An 18,101-nucleotide genomic window follows, 5' to 3' on the forward strand; every position below is an offset into this window, starting at 1 on the left:
TCTTTTCTTTCTTCCTTTCTTCCTTTCTTTCTTTTCTTTCTTTTCCTTTTTTTTTTTTTTTTTTTTGAGATAGAATGTTGCTTTGTTGCCCAGGCTGAAGTGCAGTGGCACGATCTTGGTTTACTGTAACCTCCACCTCCCAGGTTCAAGGGGTTCTCCTGTCTCAGCCTCCCGAATAGCTGGGACTACAGGTGCGTGCTACCATGCCCAGCTAATTTTTGTATTTTTAGTAGAGACGGGGTTTCACCCTGTTGGCCAGGCTGGTCTCAAACTCCTGACCTCAGGTGATCTGCCTGCCTCAGCCTCCCAAAGTGCTGAGATTACAGGTGTAAGCCACCGCATCCAGCCATGAAAAGACTTCTGAATTTGAAATAGGAGGCTCAGGATTGAAGTTGAAGCTCTGTCATTTACTGGCTCCTGTGCTTCTTTATTCTTCAGGTTTCTTCAGTAATACAATATATATTCAACATATTATATGGCATTGGCAGGACCAGTTACATAATTTGCGTGGTCCAGGGCAAAAGTAAAATTGCTGGGCCTCTTGTTTAAACATTTATTAAGAATTTTGAGATGGTGACAGCTGAACATTAAACCAAGATCAGGGCCCTTCACACAGGGGTCACAGGCCTGTGAAGTGGGCCCTGAACATTGGTCTGAAAATTGGAGATTAGGTAAATGAAAACCCTTTATAAAAAACCTGTGGGCGAGGCCGGGCACAGTGGCTCACGCCTGTAATCCCAGTACGTTGGGAGGCCAAAGCAGGCAGATCATGACGTCAGGAGATCGAGACCATCCTGGCTAACACGGTGAAGCCCCGTCTCTACTAAAAAATACAAAAAAGCTAGCCAGGCGAGGTGGCGGGCACCTGTAGTCCCAGCTACTTGGGAGACTGAGGCAGGAGAATCGCAGAAACCCAGGAGGCAGAGCTTGCAGTGAGCCAAGATCCGGCCACTGCACTCTGCACTCCAGCCTGGCCGACAAAGCAAGACTCCATCTCAAACAAACAAACAAACAAACAAAAAAACACCTGTGGGTTATTCAAATGTGAGGAGTTCTTTTTATTAAGGGATCACTTCCCTTGAATTGTTTTGGCTGTTGAGATTTAGCTTTGTTAATAATTGCAATTGTGATTGAGCCCCATGGTGATTACAGTTGACCTTGAGGCAATCAGCCTGTCTGCAAGGAGTGCAATTGAGGGAGTGGATGGAGAGCTGTGGGGTGAAGGGGGAGAACCTTCAGACATGCTTTCCAGCTGAGGAAACTAGAACAGTTCCTTGGCCTCTCTGAGCCTCTGTTTACTGCACTGTAAAATGGAGATAATGATCTTTGCCTTATAGGATGATTGTGAAAAGAGTGAGATAATATATGTGAAATTCTGGCATTAAGAAAGTGATTACGTATTTTCATTCAAGAGCACAGGCTTTGGAGTCAGAAAGAGCTGGCTTTGGATCCTGAATTCACCCTCGTTTATATATCATCCTTGGAAAGTGAGTTATCATCACTGAGTCTCAGCTTCCTCATTCATAAAGCAGGAAGAAATATATATTATGTGTATCAAATAGCTTGTATACTGCTTGACACAGAATAAGCATTCAGAGTGGTAGCTGTGTTTTCCTTCTTATTTCTCTTCCTTTCTTCCTCCTCCTTCATTCTCCTCTCCCAACCTCTTTGGTAGATCTGGTTGTGTCAAGGTAGAAGGAGAGAAAAGAGTCCTTCTGAAATGTGATGGTTGGAATTACCAGGTCTTACATGGTGTGACTTCATGAAGTGGTAAATACTCAGCGAATATGCATGTGAATTTCAGATGTAGGTTGGAAGAATAATTCTGCTACTTGTGTTTTCCTAAAATTGTTGCAGGCCACTTTGAGAACATTTTAGCTGACAACAGTGTGAACGACCAGACCAAAATCCTTGTGGTTAATGCCGCCTACTTTGTTGGCAAGTGGATGAAGAAATTTCCTGAATCAGAAACAAAAGAATGTCCTTTCAGAGTCAACAAGGTATGTGGGGCAGTATGTAGCAATAAAAGGAGCCCAATTATAGATGTGAAAAATTATAGGGACAGAGCGGGGCATAAATCCATTCCAATGAGGAACCTGAAGGCATGGTTGGCAAAGTGCCTTTCCTGAGATGAACAGCTGGAAGGTAAGTGGTACAAAAAGAGCCAGAATCCAGAGGCCCTCCCTCCTCTTCTCCAGAATGTCTTCAAAGATCTGAGCTAAGTGAAACTTTATAGAATTTATAACCCAGCGAGGAAAGCTAAGTCACTGGCTGAAAAATAGCTACAAACATCTGAGAACTTTAGCAGAAAAGGAAAAGACCAAACTCTGTTATCAGAGTAGTTTGGATTATCATGAAACCTTGACATCTAGGAATCTTGTTCCCGATTAACTTCTCTAACATCCCATTTTCTTATCTGTTGATAGTGAAGTATATTGTTCTGGGATTTTAATTTATAATTTATAAGATGCTTTGATGGCTGGGCGTGGTGGCTCACACCTGTAATCCCATGACTTTGGGAGGCCGAAGCGGGCAGACCACCTGAGGTCAGGAGTTGGAGACCAGCCTGGCCAACATGGTGAAACCCTGTTGCTACTAAAAATACAAAAATTAGCTGGGCATGGTCGTGGGTGCCTGCAATCCCAGCTATATGGGAGGCTGAGGCAGGATAATCACTTGACCCTGGGAGGCAGAGGTTGCAATCAGCTGAGACTGCACCACTGCACTCCAGCCTGGGCAACAAGAATGAAACTCCATCTCAAGAAAAACAAACAAACAAACAAAAAAACCCAGATGCTTTGAGGCACTTGTTGGCTGTGAAAAAACAAAGTATAGCTTACTCATCGGCATCACTGGAAGTCATTATGGGAAGAATTAAGAGCCTGTTTTGCAGGCCAGTCTCATTGATAGTGTTGAAGTAAATATGTTAAAATAATTAATAGAGGGTGGGTGCAGTGGCTCATGCCTGTAATTCCAGCACTTTGGGAAGCCGAGGCAGGCAGATTACAAGATCGGGAGTTTGAGACTAGCCTGACCAACATGGTAAAACCCGTCTCTACTAAAAGTACAAAGATTAGCCGGGCATGGTGGCATGTGCCTATAATCCCAGCTACTTAGGGGGCTGAGACAGGAGAATGGCTTGAACCCAGGAGGCAGAGGTTGCAGTGAGCTGAGATCATGCCACTGCACTCCAGCCTGGGTGACAGAGTGAGATTCCATCTCAAAAAAAAAAAAAAAAAAAAAAAAGAAATAGGTCAAGTACCTCTTTTGTAAATGAGACCAAGACCAAGGAACTGAGGCTGGAAATTTGACCCATTTTATTGGAAAACCCAGAGACCTCTATGATGATGTGATGTGGTCTCCTTGGGTGGGATCTGGCTTGTTAGACTGGAAGGAGCACTTCAGTTAGTACGATAGTTAAAGGTAGCTTAGTTACCTTGTAGCTCCTATGCATCAGTTCTAGTTTTCATGCTTCTCCCAGTACTTAGAGTACCTAGCATCAATATCTTGTTTTTGCCAAATATAGTAGCACCTTCTTAATGCTAGCATCCATGAGGAAAAGTCCTGCAAGATACAATCTACACCTGGGTTAGCTGGATGGCTTCCATTACTCTTTCTTTCTTTGTTCCCGTGGAATTTTTATTCATACTCCCCTCTGTCCCCTCCCAGAATATGCTTTGCACAGTGAAATCTGTTTGCTTATATAGATCCCCTACTAGTGCATGGGATTTTTAAGGTAGGGACAATGCCTTATTCATCTCAGTGTCTACAATTTCTGGCCAAGTCCCTAACACATCAGTAGGTGCTCAGCAAATTTGTTGAATGATCAGTCCCTAAGGGTCAGTTTGTTTAAACAATCAGTAGCAGACAAAACCTGACCTTCCTGAGCTTGGCTTCCCAACTGCAGTGGTCTTCTCAAAACTGACTGCTGGGACAGGATTGACCCTGCACACAAGAGGTCTGTCTGAGATTCTAGAGACACACTTTAGGCTCTTCACACTGTTGTGTTTTGCACACACAGGTCCTTGAGTTTTAAACATGGCTTTTTGACCTTCTCAGTGTTGTCTTTTATCTGGAGTGGAAGTGCAACGTGACTTTACCCAGCCTCTCCTGTGAGTTAGGGAGGGGTGTTGGCCCCACTGGCCCTGATGGCATCCACACACCCTTTGTTGTCATGGAGTGACCCCTCTGACTCCTTTGATCAGTGATTGGCTCTCCTCCCTGGCAAGGGCTGGCAAAGGGTTCCTAACTCTGTTTAAGTGAAATCTGAAACAGGTTGCCAATGGTGCCTCTCACCAAGGCCCCGAGCCAGCCTGTAAGGAATACCATGAAAATGTTACAATAGTCAATGAGTAGAATGTGGACTTTTGTGTCAACCACACTAAGGGTTGTACTTTTTTCATTAAGAAAGTATTAATATGTGTTTTTTTGAGAAGGGAGAAAGAATGTGTGCTATTCCTTTATTCTTGCTGTTAAATCATAAAGCTAGGTTATATAAGATCCTGGAAACTCAGCCTTTATGAACAGAATTAATAAGAGTTTGAAATGTCATTGATCTCTCAGTGGATTCACTTGATAAAGCAATAAAATGCTATTCACAACTGCATGAGGCTACACCCTTCTTTTGAATGCCGTTGCTATTACTTCTCCTTTGTTTTCTTTGAATTGCTTTGTCAACCCTTGAACTTTTTGAGTGACATTACTAAACCTTTTCTCATGTCCTGTAGTGTCTCCGGTAAGGGTTAAATTGGTGAAGCTATATTATTAAAAGTTTAGTACTTATTCTGATAAATATATCATCCATATATATCTATATTAATATATATGTTGTATTATATTTTCTGGGATAGATAGTCTTTATTTGGTCCTCTTTTCAGAAGATACGTCTCAACGTGTGTTTCAGAAAATAAAGTACCCATAGTCAGTGCTGATAAGTGAAACTGATGACAGTTTTTGGAGGCTACAACTATGTGCACATTCAGAAACTATTAGCAGTCTAACCTTTTGGAGATTTTTTTTTTTTGAGATGGAGTCTTGCTCTGTCGCCCAGGCTGGAGCACAGTGGTGCAATCTCTGCTCGCTGCAAGCTCCACCTCCTGGGTTCACGCCATTCTCCTGCCTCAGCCTCCCAAGTAGCTGGGACTACAGGTACCCACCACCACGCCTGGCTAATTTTTTGTATTTTTAGTAGAGATGGGGTTTCACCGTGGTCTCCATCTCTTGATCTCATGATCCACCTGCCGGCCCTGTTGGAGATTTTTAGACAAATTTCTTTAGGAGTAATATATTTTAAGACAATATCCTCTTTAGGAGAAATAAAGGGAAGAATTATCTGTTAACTTCCAAAGTAGTATGTTTTCCTATAATTCTGTTTCTGATTACACATAGAGTTGAAGTCTTCCATTATTTATCAGCCAGATACTCAGTAAGCACTACAAGCTGGGATAGAAGTGAGCACTACAAGCTGGGATAGAAAGTAAGACTTAGTTTCTGCCTTGACTATATTCTAGTTGGGGTTGGAAGTGGAAAGACAATCACTAGATAATATTTCTAACACTGTGGCAAGTGTTAAAATAGAGGTATATACAAAAGTAAAATAAATAAGGTTTAACTGTGCTTGAGAGAGGGATTGGGGAAGGTTCAGCTTAGTATTTAAAGATACCAGATGCAAGTTTACTGGAGTATTATCCTTGCAGGCTTAGTATGAGGCTTGAAATTTCTCCCCAAAGAGATTTAGTTAACAGGCAAATATCCCATGGGAGGTATACGTCAGTAGGTTATACTACATTGCTGTCAGTCTTTTACATCTTAGTGTGAATTAATTTTCCTTCAGGAAATCAGTCATCTCTGGAGCAGAGACAGGAGGCCAGGTGTTAATAGGGGCAAAGAGAAGAGAAGGCCTGGGCAGTGCTTGGAGATAAAGACTTGAGTGATCAGACCTTTCCATGGGCTCCCTTTAAGAAGAACAGGGCGAGGCCGGGCGCAGTGGCTCAAGCCTGTAATCCCAGCACTTTGGGAGGCCGAGACGGGCGGATCACAAGGTCAGGAGATCGAGACCATCCTGGCTAACGCAGTGAAACCCCGTCTCTACTAAAAAATACAAAAAACAAACCAGGTGAGGTGGCGGGCGCCTATAGTCCCAGCTACTTGGGAGGCTGAGGCAGGAGAATGGCGTGAACCCGAAAGGCGGAGCTTGCAGTGAGCTGAGATCCAGCCACTACACTCCAGTTTGGGCGACAGAGCGAGACTCCGTCTCAAAAAAAAAAAAAAAAAAGAAGAACAGGGCGAGACCAAGGGCTAAAGTTGGGAGAGTGAAAAAATGCAGACCACGGGGGCATTACTTATCTCTCCAGCTCTGATCTGCTGTTTTACTAGCGGTCTAATTAGGCCTGTATCTGCCTCCTTCTTGAATAGCCCAGAGAATTCATCTAAACAGCCTTCCTACAGCAGCTCCCCACTTTAGGTGGCCAAACAGGAGTTCTAGACCAGTGTTGTCTCCTGGGACATTGACACAGCAGCCAAGTTGATTGGTGCTGGGGCAGACACAGTTGGTGTGGCTGGTTCAGGAACTGGCATTGGAATGGTGTTTGGCAGCTTGGTCATTGGCTATGCCAGGAACCCATCTCTCAAGCAGCAGCTCTTCTCCTATGCCATTCTGGGCTTTGCCCTGTCTAAGGCCATGGGGCTGTTCTGTTTAATGGTCGCCTTCCATATCCTCTTTACCATGTGAGGCTCTGTGGGGGTCACCTGCCTGTCCCTGCTGCTGCAACTCTACACCATTCCTGGTGCTGGGGTATGCTAAGCTTTATCATTGAACACAATGTTTCTGGAAAAAAAAAAAAAAAAAAGAGCAGGGCATACAGTGGAGCTCAAAGGGACTTAGAGATAATTTTAAAAAGACTTAGAGATAATTTTAAGGAAAGTTTTCCTTTTTAAAAATTATGCTCCAACTGGGTGGAGCTCACAGCAGCTCAAGGAAGCCTGCCTGTCTCTGTAGACTCTACCGCTGCGGACAGCGCACAGCTGCAGTCCATTAGGGGAAAGAGCGGGGCCGCTGCAGACCCGAACGACTCTGTCTGACAGCTTTGGGGAGAGCCGTGGATCTCCTAACGCGGAGGTTGAGATCTGAGAACGGACAGACTGCCTGCTCAGGTGGGTCCCTGACCCCTGAGTAGCCTAGCTGGGAGACATCCCCCACGAGGGGCAGTCTGATACCCCACACCTCACAGGGTGGCGTCACCCCTGAGAGGAAACTTCCAAAGAAAGAATCAGACAGGTACACTCGCTGTTCAGCATATTCTATCTTCGGCAACCTCTGCTGCTGATACCCAGGCAAACAGGGTCTGGAGTGGACCTCAAGCAATCTCTAACAGACCAACAGACAGTCCTTCTGACTGTCAGACGGAAAACTATCAAACAGGAAGGACACCTATACCAAAACCCCATCCGTACGTCACCATCATCAAAGTCCAGAGACAGATAAAACCACAAAGATGGGGAAGAAGCAGGGCAGAAAAGCTGGAAATTCAAAAAATAAGAGCGCATCTCCCCCTGCAAAGGAGCGCAGCCCATCGCCAGCAACGGATCAAAGCTGGTCAGAGAATGACTTTGACGAGATGAGAGAAGAAGGCTTCAGTCCATCAAACCTCTCAGAGCTAAAGAGGAATTACGTACCCAGCGCAAAGAAACTAAAAATCTTGAAAAAAAAGTGGAAGAATTGACAGCTAGACTAATTAATGCAGAGAAGATCATAAACGAAATGACAGAGATGAAAACCATGACACGAGAATACGTGACAAATGCACAAGCTTCGGTAACTGACTCGATTAACTGGAGGAAAGAGTATCAGCGATTGAGGATCAAATGAATGAAATGAAGCGAGAAGAGAAAACCAAAGAAAAAAGAAGAAAAAGAAATGAACAAAGCCTGCAAGAAGTATGGGATTATGTAAAAAGACCAAATCTACGTCTGATTGGGGTGCCTGAAAGTGAGGGGGAAAATGGAACCAAGTTGGAAAACACTCTTCAGGATATCATCCAGGAGAACTTCCCCAACCTAGTAGGGCAGGCCAACATTCAAATTCAGGAAATACAGAGAACGCCACAAAGATACTCCTCCAGAAGAGCAATTCCAAGACACATAATTGCCAGATTCACCAAAGTTGAAATGAAGGAAAAAATCTTAAGGGCAGCCAGAGAGAAAGGTCGGGTTACCCACAAAGGGAAGCCCATCAGAATAACAGCAGACCTCTCGGCAGAAACTCTACAAGCCAGAAGAGAGTGGGGGCCAATATTCAACGTTCTTAAAGAAAAGAATTTTCAACCGAGAATTTCATATCCAGCCAAACTAAGCTTCATCAGTGAAGGAGAAATAAAATCCTTTACAGATAAGCAAATGCTTAGAGATTTTGTCACCACCAGGCCTGCCTTACAAGAGACCCTGAAGGAAGCCCTAAACATGGAAAGGAACAACCGGTACCAGCCATTGCAAAAACATGCCAAAATGTAAAGACCATCGAGGCTAGGAAGAAACTGCATCAACTAACAAGCAAAATAACCAGTTACTATCATAATGACAGGATCAAGTTCACACATAACAATATTAACCTTAAATGTCAATGGACTAAATGCTCCAATTAAAAGACACAGACTGGCAAACTGGATAAAGAGTCAAGACCCATCAGTCTGCTGTATACAGGAAACCCATCTCACATGCAGAGACATACATAGGCTCAAAATAAAGGGATGGAGGAAGATCTACCAAGCAAATGGAGAACAAAAAAAAGCAGGGGTTGCAATCCTAGTCTCTGATAAAACAGACTTTAAACCATCAAAGATCAAAAGAGACAAAGAAGGCCATTACATAATGGTAAAGGGATCAATTCAACAGGAAGAGCTAACTCTCCTAAATATATATGCACCCAATACAGGAGCACCCAGATTCATAAAGCAAGTCCTTAGAGATCTACAAAGAGACTTAGACTCCCATACAATAATAATGGGAGACTTCAACACTCCACTGTCAACATTAGACAGATCAACGAGACAGAAAGTTAACAAGGATATCCAGGAATTGAACTCATCTCTGCACCAAGCGGACCTAATAGACATCTATAGAACTCTCCACCCCAAATCAACAGAATATACATTCTTCTCAGCACCACATCACACTTATTCCAAAATTGACCACATAATTGGAAGTAAAGCACTCCTCAGCAAATGTACAAGAACTGAAATTATAACAAACTGTCTCTCAGACCACAGTGCAATCAAACTAGAACTCAGGACTAAGAAACTCAATCAAAACCGCTCAACTACATGGAAACTGAAAACCTGCTCCTGAATGACTACTGGGTACATAACGAAATGAAAGCAGAAATAAAGATGTTCTTTGAAACCAATGAGAACAAAGATACAACATACCAGAATCTCTGGGACACATTTAAAGCAGTGTGTAGAGGGAAATTTATAGCACTAAATGCCCACAAGAGAAAGCAGGAGAGATCTAAAATTGACACTCTAACATCACAATTAAAAGAACTAGAGAGGCAAGAGCAAACACATTCAAAAGCTAGCAGAAGGCAAGAAATAACTAAGATCAGAGCAGAACTGAAGGAGATAGAGACACAAAAAACCCTCCAAAAAATCAATGAATCTAGGAGTTGGTTTTTTGAAAAGATAAACAAAATTGACAGACCGCTAGCTAGACTAATAAAGAAGAAAAGAGAGAAGAATCAAATAGACGCAATAAAAAATGATAAAGGGGATATCACCACCGACCCCACAGAAATACAAACAACCATCAGAGAATACTATAAATGCCTCTACGCAAATCAACTAGAAAATCTAGAAGAAATGGATAATTTCCTGGACACTTACACTCTCCCAAGACTAAACCAGGAAGAAGTTGAATCCCTGAATAGACCAATAGCAGGCTCTGAAATTGAGGCAACAATTAATAGCCTACCCACGAAAAAAAGTCCAGGACCAGATGGATTCACAGCTGAATTCTACCAGAGGTACAAGGAGGAGCTGGTACCATTCCTTCTGAAACTATTTCAATCAATAGAAAAAGAGGGAATCCTCCCTAACTCTTTTATGAGGCTAACATCATCCTGATACCAAAGCCTGGCAGAGACACAACAAAAAAAAGAAAATTTTAGACCAATATCCCTGATGAACATCGATGCAAAAATCCTCAATAAAATACTGGCAAACCGGATTCAGCAGCACATCAAAAAGCTTATCCACCATGATCAAGTGGGCTTCATCCTGGGATGCAAGGCTGGTTCAACATTCGCAAATCAATAAATGTAATCCAGCATATAAACAGAACCAAAGACAAGAACCACATAATTATCTCAATAGATGCAGAAAAGGCTTTTGACAAAATTCAACAGCCCTTTATGCTAAAAACGCTCAATAAATTTGGTATTGATGGAACGTACCTCAAAATAATAAGAGCTATTTATGACAAACCCACAGCTAATATCATACTGAATGGGCAAAAACTGGAAAAATTCCCTTGAAAACTGGCACAAGACAGGGATGCCCTCTCTCACCACCTATTCAACATAGTGTTGGAAGTTCTGGCTAGGGCAATCAGGCAAGAGAAAGAAATCAAGGGTATCCAGTTAGGAAAAGAAGAAGTCAAATTGTCCCTGTTTGCAGATGACATGATTGTATATTTAGAAAACCCCATTGTCTCAGCCCAAAATCTCCTTAAGCTGATAAGCAACTTCAGCAAAGTCTCAGGATACAAAATTAATGTGCAAAAATCACAAGCATTCTTATACACCAGTAACAGACAAGCAGAGAGCCAAATCAGGAATCAACTTCCATTCACAATTGCTTCAAAGAGAATAAAATACCTAGGAATCCAGCTTACAAGGGATGTAAAGGACCTCTTCAAGGAGAACTACAAACCACTGCTCAGTGAAATCAAAGAGGACACAAACAAATGGAAGAACATACCATGCTCATGGATAGGAAGAATCAATATCGTGAAAATGGCCATACTGCCAAGGTGATTTATAGATTCAATGCCATCCCCATCAAGCTACCAATGAGTTTCTTCACAGAATTGGAAAAAACTGCTTTAAAGTTCATATGGAACCAAAAAAGAGCCCGCATTGCCAAGACAATCCTAAGTCAAAAGGACAAAGCTGGAGGCGTCACGCTACCTGACTTCAAACTATACTACAAGGCTACAGTAACCAAAACAGCATGGTACTGGTACCACAACAGAGATATAGACCAATGGAACAGAACAGAGTCCTCAGAAATAATACCACACATCTACAGCCATCTGATCTTTGACAAACCTGAGAGAAACAAGAAATGGGGAAAGGATTCCCTATTTAATAAATGGTGCTGGGAAAATTGGCTAGCCATAAGTAGAAAGCTGAAACTGGATCCTTTCCTTACCCCTTATACGAAAATTAATTCAAGATGGATTAGAGACTTAAATGTTAGACCTAATACCATAAAAACCCTAGAAGAAAATCTAGGTAGTACCATTCAGGACATAGGCATGGGCAAGGACTTCATGTCTAAAACACCAAAAGCAACGGCAGCAAAAGCAAAAATTGACACATGGGATCTAATTAAACTAAAGAGCTTTTGCACAGCAAAAGAAACTACCATCAGAGTGAACAGGCAACCTACAGAATGGGAAAAAATTTTTGCAACCTACTCATCTGACAAAGGGCTAATATCCAGAATCTACAAAGAACTCAAACAAATATACAAGAAAAAAACAAACAACCCCATCAAAAAGTGGGGAAAGGATATGAACAGACATTTCTCAAAAGAAGACATCCATACAGCCAACAGACACATGAAAAAATGCTCATCATCACTCGCCATCAGAGAAATGCAAATCAAAACTACAATGAGATACCATCTCACACCAGTTAGAATGGCAATCATTAAGAAGTCAGGAAACAACAGGTGTTGGAGAGGATGTGGAGAAATAGGAACACTTTTACACTGTTGTGGGATTGTAAACTAGTTCAACCATTATGGAAAACAGTATGGCGATTCCTCAAGGATCTTGAACTAGATGTACCATATGACCCAGCCATCCCACTACTGGGTATATACCCAAAGGATTATAAATTACTCTACTACAAAGACACATGCACACGTATGTTTATTGCGGCACTATTCACAATAGCAAAGACTTGGAATCAACCCAAATGTCCATCTGTGACAGACTGGATTAAGAAAATGTGGCACATATACACCATGGAATACTATGCAGCCATAAAAAAGGATGAGTTTGCATCCTTTGTAGGGACATGGATGCAGCTGGAAACCATCATTCTTAGCAAACTATCACAAGAAGAGAAAACCAAACACCGCATGTTCTCACTCATAGGTGGGAACTGAACAATGAGATCACTTGGACTCGGGAAGGGGAACATCACACACTGGGGCCTATCATGGGGAGGGGGGAGGAGGGAGGGATTGCATTGGGGAGTTATACATGATATAAATGTCATGCACATGTACCCTAGAACTTAAAGTATAATAAAAAAAAAAAAAAATTATGCAATACTCCAAGCATTCAGAAAATGACAGAGAATAATAAAACAAACACCCATATACTGATCAATCATCTTTTTGAACTTCATATTTTGCCTTAATTATTTCAGAATTTTAAAGAAAAAATATAAGAACAGTTGCATTGCTTTGTATGTATCCCTTCATTGCTCACTCCACTGTCCTGTCCCTCTTTCTTCCTCCCCAGTGGTAACCATTATTCTGAATTTACAATTTCTTCATTCTACTGACAAGAATACTGAGGCCTAGAGAGATTGAGTGACTTGCTCAAGGCCACAGAATCTGTTTATGTCACATTTGGGACTAAAAACCAAGGTTCTTATCTTCAATCCAGACTTTGTTCGTTAGCTCGAATCTGAGTAGGTGGCAATATAGTGGGGAGTGGGCAATTCAAACCAAAGACAAACAGAGAGGTCACAACAAATACTATTTTGTTCTGCTATATGCTAAGTTTGTTGTTGTTATTGTTCTGTTTTGTTTTGAGACAGAGTCTCGCTCTGTTGCCCAGGCTGGAGTGAGTGCAGTGGTGTGATCTTGGCTCATACCAACTTCTGGCTCCCAGGTTCAAGCAATTCTCCTACCTCAGTTTCCCAAGTAGCTGGGATTACAAGCTTGTGCCACCATGCCTGGCTGATTTTTGTATTTTTTAGTAGAGATAAGGTTTCACTATGTTGGCCAGGCTGGTCTCGAACTCCTGACCTCAAGTGGTCTCCCAAAGTGCAGGATTACAGGCATGAGACACCGCGCCCAGTCAGTTTTTGAAATTAGGTATTTTATTAGGAAAAGCCATATGAATGGTTATGTGGGTTTGCAGCAGAATTTACTTTCAAGTCAGCTCCACCAGGAATAATTTAAAGATCTCACAGGCATCTGTAATGAATAACAAACATTGCCTGTATTTTCAGCCATACAGTCTTATTTTTAAGGTTTGATCTATGCAAACACAGTATTATATATCGTTTCTGTAATGTGTAACATGTAGATTATAAAGTATATGAATACCTTTTCAAAGGAACACAAACTCTTCACAGGACAGTCTCTGGTTTGGGTGCTATACAGTTTGGATCTCGGTGGATGATGAATTATAAGCCATAATAATCTGACACTATGTCAAGAGCAAATTTGTGTGTGTATATATGTACATATATTTATGTGTTTGCATATATATGTGTGTATATATGTGCATGTGTGTATATATGTATGGGGTTATATATAGTGTGTGTATATACAGGTGTGTGTATAGGTGTATGTATGTGTATATATGTGTGTATATGTATGTGTGTAAATGTGTATATATAGGTGTATGTATATATGTGTTGTGTCTGTATATATACATGTGGGTATATATACATGTGGGTATATATATGTGTGTGTGTATATATATATTTACGCATGTGTAAATTGAAAAGTAAGCAGTCCAGATTTTCCCTTTTACAGACAGACACCAAACCAGTGCAGATGATGAACATGGAGGCCACGTTCTGTATGGGAAACATTGACAGTATCAACTGTAAGATCATAGAGCTTCCTTTTCAAAATAAGCATCTCAGCATGTTCATCCTGCTACCCAAGGATGTGGAGGACGAGTCCACAGGCTTGGAGAAGGTAAGGAGGAGGCAGGTGCTCTCCACAAAGGCACCCCCTGTCTTGGCAAAGAGTCGTTCAGACAGGGCTGTGTGGGCCATGAGAGCTGGGCTGGCAGCCCTCCCTTATTTCCACTGGCTCAGTCACCTCCAAGGTCCTATGCTTCTTTCTGGGGCCTTTCCTCCTTAATATTAACAACAGCCAACATTTATTTGGCACTTACAGTGTTCTAGGGACTGTGCTAAGTTGCCTAAATGCATTATCTCATTTAATTCTTACAGCAGGCTGATGAATTAGAGACTATTACCACACTCTTGTTTACCAGTGAGGGAACTGAGGCACAGAGGGGTAGGTAACGGGTCTGTGGTCATATAATTAGCCAAGGGTGTGTGCAGGATCAGGATTTGAGCCCGGGTACTTGGAGCCAGGTTCTTAACTGAAGGCTAGAGTGCTTCCCTCATCTCCTAGGGAGGAAGGCACTACGATGCTACACACTGCCAGGTCCACTATCATGTGACCTGATATCAAGCATACTGTCTCCTGCTTTTTCTTTTTTTTAAATTAGTAGATGTTATTTTTTAGAGCAGCTCTATGCTTACATAACAATGAGCGGAAAGTACAAGAAATTCCCATATACTCCCCTTCCCGTCTCAGGCCTACAGTTTCACCTATTATTAGCATCTTGCATTAGTGTGGTATGTTTGTTACAATTGATGAGCCAATACTGATATATTATTATTATTATTATTGTTTTAGAGACAGGGTCTTGCTCTGTTGCCCAGGCTGGAGTGCATCCACCCGCCTTGGCCTCCCAAAGTGCTAGGATTACAGGCGTGAGCCACTGCACCCGGCCGCATCTCTCTCATTTTTTAAACCAGCTAAAATGGGTGCATGCACTACCTATGACCTTAGGGAATGGCTCAGAGGTAGTTCAAGTTCCCATTAAAAAAAAAGTAACTTCAGCTTTAATTTAATTTATTAAATTTGATGCCATTCTTAGTACATGAATATTCTGGATTTCCTCATAGAGAAATTACAATAAGCATTCAAGAAATATGTATAAAAAGCTTTCTAATTTTATATTCATTTCACTATTGTGTATGCAACATCATAATCCAGGCATTTGTTTCTACAAATCTATTCTCTAACTTAAGGTTGGATGGGGTGGCTCACACCTTTAATCCCAGCACTTTGGGAGGCTGAGGCTGGCACATCACTTGAGTCCAGGAGTTTGAGACCAGCTTGGCCAACATGATGAAACCCTGTCTCTACTACAAATACAAAAAAAAAATTTTTAGCTGGATGTGGTGGAGTGTGCCTGTACTCCCAGCTACTTGAGAGGCTGAGGCACGAGAATTGCTTGAACTCAGGAGGCGGAGGTTGCAGTGAGCCAAGATCAAACCATTACACTGCAGCCTCGGTGACAGAGCAAGATTGTCTAAAAAATCCCAAACAAACAAAAAACTCTCTAACTTAAAATGAATAAACAGAACCCTGCCCTCATAAATTTCAGTGCGCAGGGAACGCTGTTATAGTCTGGGGAGGAGGAGGACACAGCTGGGTGGCTGCTGGGTCTCCTGAGTCACATACCAAAAACTTCTGGGCCATCTTTGATGTTCCACCCAGACTGCTTTGAAACTGGGCTTATAATAACACCTTATGTTTTCAATCAAGCTAGGTCTTTTACAATTGGAAATAAATAAAAATGATTTCATTTTTGTCCTTCAGATTGAAAAACAACTCAACTCAGAGTCGCTGTTGCAGTGGACTAATCCCAGCACCATGGCCAATGCCAAGGTCAAACTCTCCATTCCAAAATTTAAGGTGGAAAAGATGATTGATCCCAAGGCTAGTCTGGAAAATCTAGGGCTGAAACATATCTTCAGTGAAGACACATCTGATTTCTCTGGAATGTCAGAGACCAAGGGAGTGGCCCTATCAAATGTTATCCACAAAGTGTGCTTACAAATAACTGAAGATGGTGGGGATTCCATAGAGGTGCCAGGAGCACGGATCCTGCAGCACAAAGATGAATTGAATGCCGACCATCCCTTTATTTACATCATCAGGCACAACAAAACTCGAAACATCATTTTCTTTGGCAAATTCTGTTCTCCTTAAGTGGCACAGCCCACGTTAAGTTCCCCCTGACTTTTCTGTGGATGCCGATTTCTGTAAACTTTGCATCCAGAGATTCATTTTCTAGATACAATAAATTGCTAATGTTGCTGGATCAGGAAGCCGCCAGTACTTGTCACATGTAGTCTTCACACAGATAGACCTTTTTATCCCAATTCTATCTTTTGTTTCCTTTTTTCCCACAAGAAATTGACATATGCTTTTAATGAAAAGGAATCACCTTAGAGGAAAAACATTTATTCATTATTTGTCAAATTGTCTGGGGGTAGTTGGCAGAAATACAGTCTCCACAAAGAAAATTCCTATAAGGAAGATTTGGGAGCTCTTCTTCCCAGCACTATGCCTTCCTTCTTTGGGATAGAGAATGTTCCAGACATTCTCGCTTCCCTGAAAGACTGAGGAAAGTGTGGTGCATGGGACCCACGAAACTGCCCTGGCTCCAGTGAAACGTGGGCACATGCTCAGGCTACTATAGGTCCAGAAGCCCTTATGTTAAACCCTGGCAGGCAGGTGTTTATTCAAATTCTGAATGTTGAGGATTTTCAAAAGATAATATTTTACACACACTGTATGTTATAGAACTTCATGGATCAGATCTGGAGGAGTACCCTATAAATCAACACCTTAATATGCTGCAACAAAATGTAGACTATTCAGACAAAATGGATATGTAAAGACTAGCTCATAAGGGGTCAAATGTTGCTGCCAAATGCGTATGCCACCAACTTACAAAAACACTTTGTTCGCAGAACTCTTCAGATTGTGGAGTGTTGGATAAGGAATTATAGACCTCTAGTAGCTGAAATGCAAGACCCCAAGAGGAAGTTCAGATTTTAATATAAATTCAATTTCATTTTTGATAGCTGTCCCACCTGGTCATTTGGTTGGCACTAGACTGGTGGCAGGGGCTTCTAACTGACTCACACGGGGATTCTCACAATAGCCAATATCAGAATTTGTTGAAGGAAGTTGTCTCTTCATCTAATGTGATAGTGGGAAAAGGAGAGGAAACTACTGCCATTAGAAAATATAAGTAAAGCGATTAAAATGCTCACATTACCTTGACACATAGTTTTTCAGTCTATGGGTTTAGTTACTTTAGATGGCAAGCATGTAACTTATATTAATAGTAATTTGTAAAGTTGGTTGGATAAGCTGTCTATGTTGCAGGTTCATGGATCACTTCTCTATGAAAAATATGTATTTACCGAAGATTTTGTGACATTCCTTCTCCCATCTCTTCCTTGCCATGCATTGTAAATAGGTTCTTCTTGTTCTGAGGTTCAATATTGAATTTCTCCTATGCTATTGACAATAAAATATTATTGAACTACTTGTCTTTTTTTTTTCCATTAAGTTAGACTATTTTGAAATAGAACCAAGCCATCCGTTTACAAAAGCATCCCTGAGGCAGGCAGATCACAAGGTCAAGAGATTGAGACCATCCTGGCCAACATGGTGAAACTCTGTCTCTACTAAAAATACAAACATTAGCTGGGCATGGTGGCACACACCTGTAGTCCCAGCTACTCAGGAGGCTGAGGGAGGAGAATCGCTTGAACCTGGGAGATGGAGGTTGCAGTGCAATAAAAAAACCCGAAACATAAAAACAAACAAACAAAAACAAAAGAAAACAAAAAAACCCCCCAAACCCCCCAAAACATCACTGTATGTAAAACGCTCTTTTGAATATTGAGGCAGACTAAAAAGAAGTAAGAATAATTACTTCCTCTTTTCCCTTGTTTTCCTTTCTTCCTAGCCACCAGCTCTCACTTCTTCCTTCCGCACTCCTTTCATCCTAGGGGGTAAAAG

The 18,101-nt window shown here is 41.7% G+C and overlaps 2 protein-coding genes across 2 annotated transcripts in view; both read left to right on the forward strand.

Annotated features, from left to right (window-relative positions):
• The window catches only part of SERPINB5 (serpin family B member 5), a 32,914-nt gene extending 15,292 nt beyond the window's left edge, over window positions 1-17,622 (forward strand). The window contains exons 5-7 of the mRNA XM_033239284.1: window positions 1,858-2,000; window positions 14,004-14,171; window positions 15,879-17,622. Of these exons, the coding sequence (XP_033095175.1) occupies window positions 1,858-2,000; window positions 14,004-14,171; window positions 15,879-16,271 (704 nt within the window). The 3' untranslated portion in view covers window positions 16,272-17,622. The remainder of the gene's footprint in view (window positions 1-1,857; window positions 2,001-14,003; window positions 14,172-15,878) is intronic.
• On the forward strand, window positions 6,236-7,004 carry LOC117099787 (ATP synthase F(0) complex subunit C1, mitochondrial-like). The gene is given in 1 exon segment (XM_033239318.1): window positions 6,236-7,004. A coding segment is annotated over 1 exon segment (411 nt). The 5' UTR covers window positions 6,236-6,319; the 3' UTR covers window positions 6,731-7,004.
• Window positions 17,623-18,101: the final 479 nt, after the last annotated feature.

Source organism: Trachypithecus francoisi, unplaced genomic scaffold (genome assembly GCF_009764315.1).
Source record: "Trachypithecus francoisi isolate TF-2019V2 unplaced genomic scaffold, Tfra_2.0 Contig01474, whole genome shotgun sequence".
Classification (NCBI taxonomy): Eukaryota; Metazoa; Chordata; class Mammalia; order Primates; family Cercopithecidae; genus Trachypithecus; species Trachypithecus francoisi.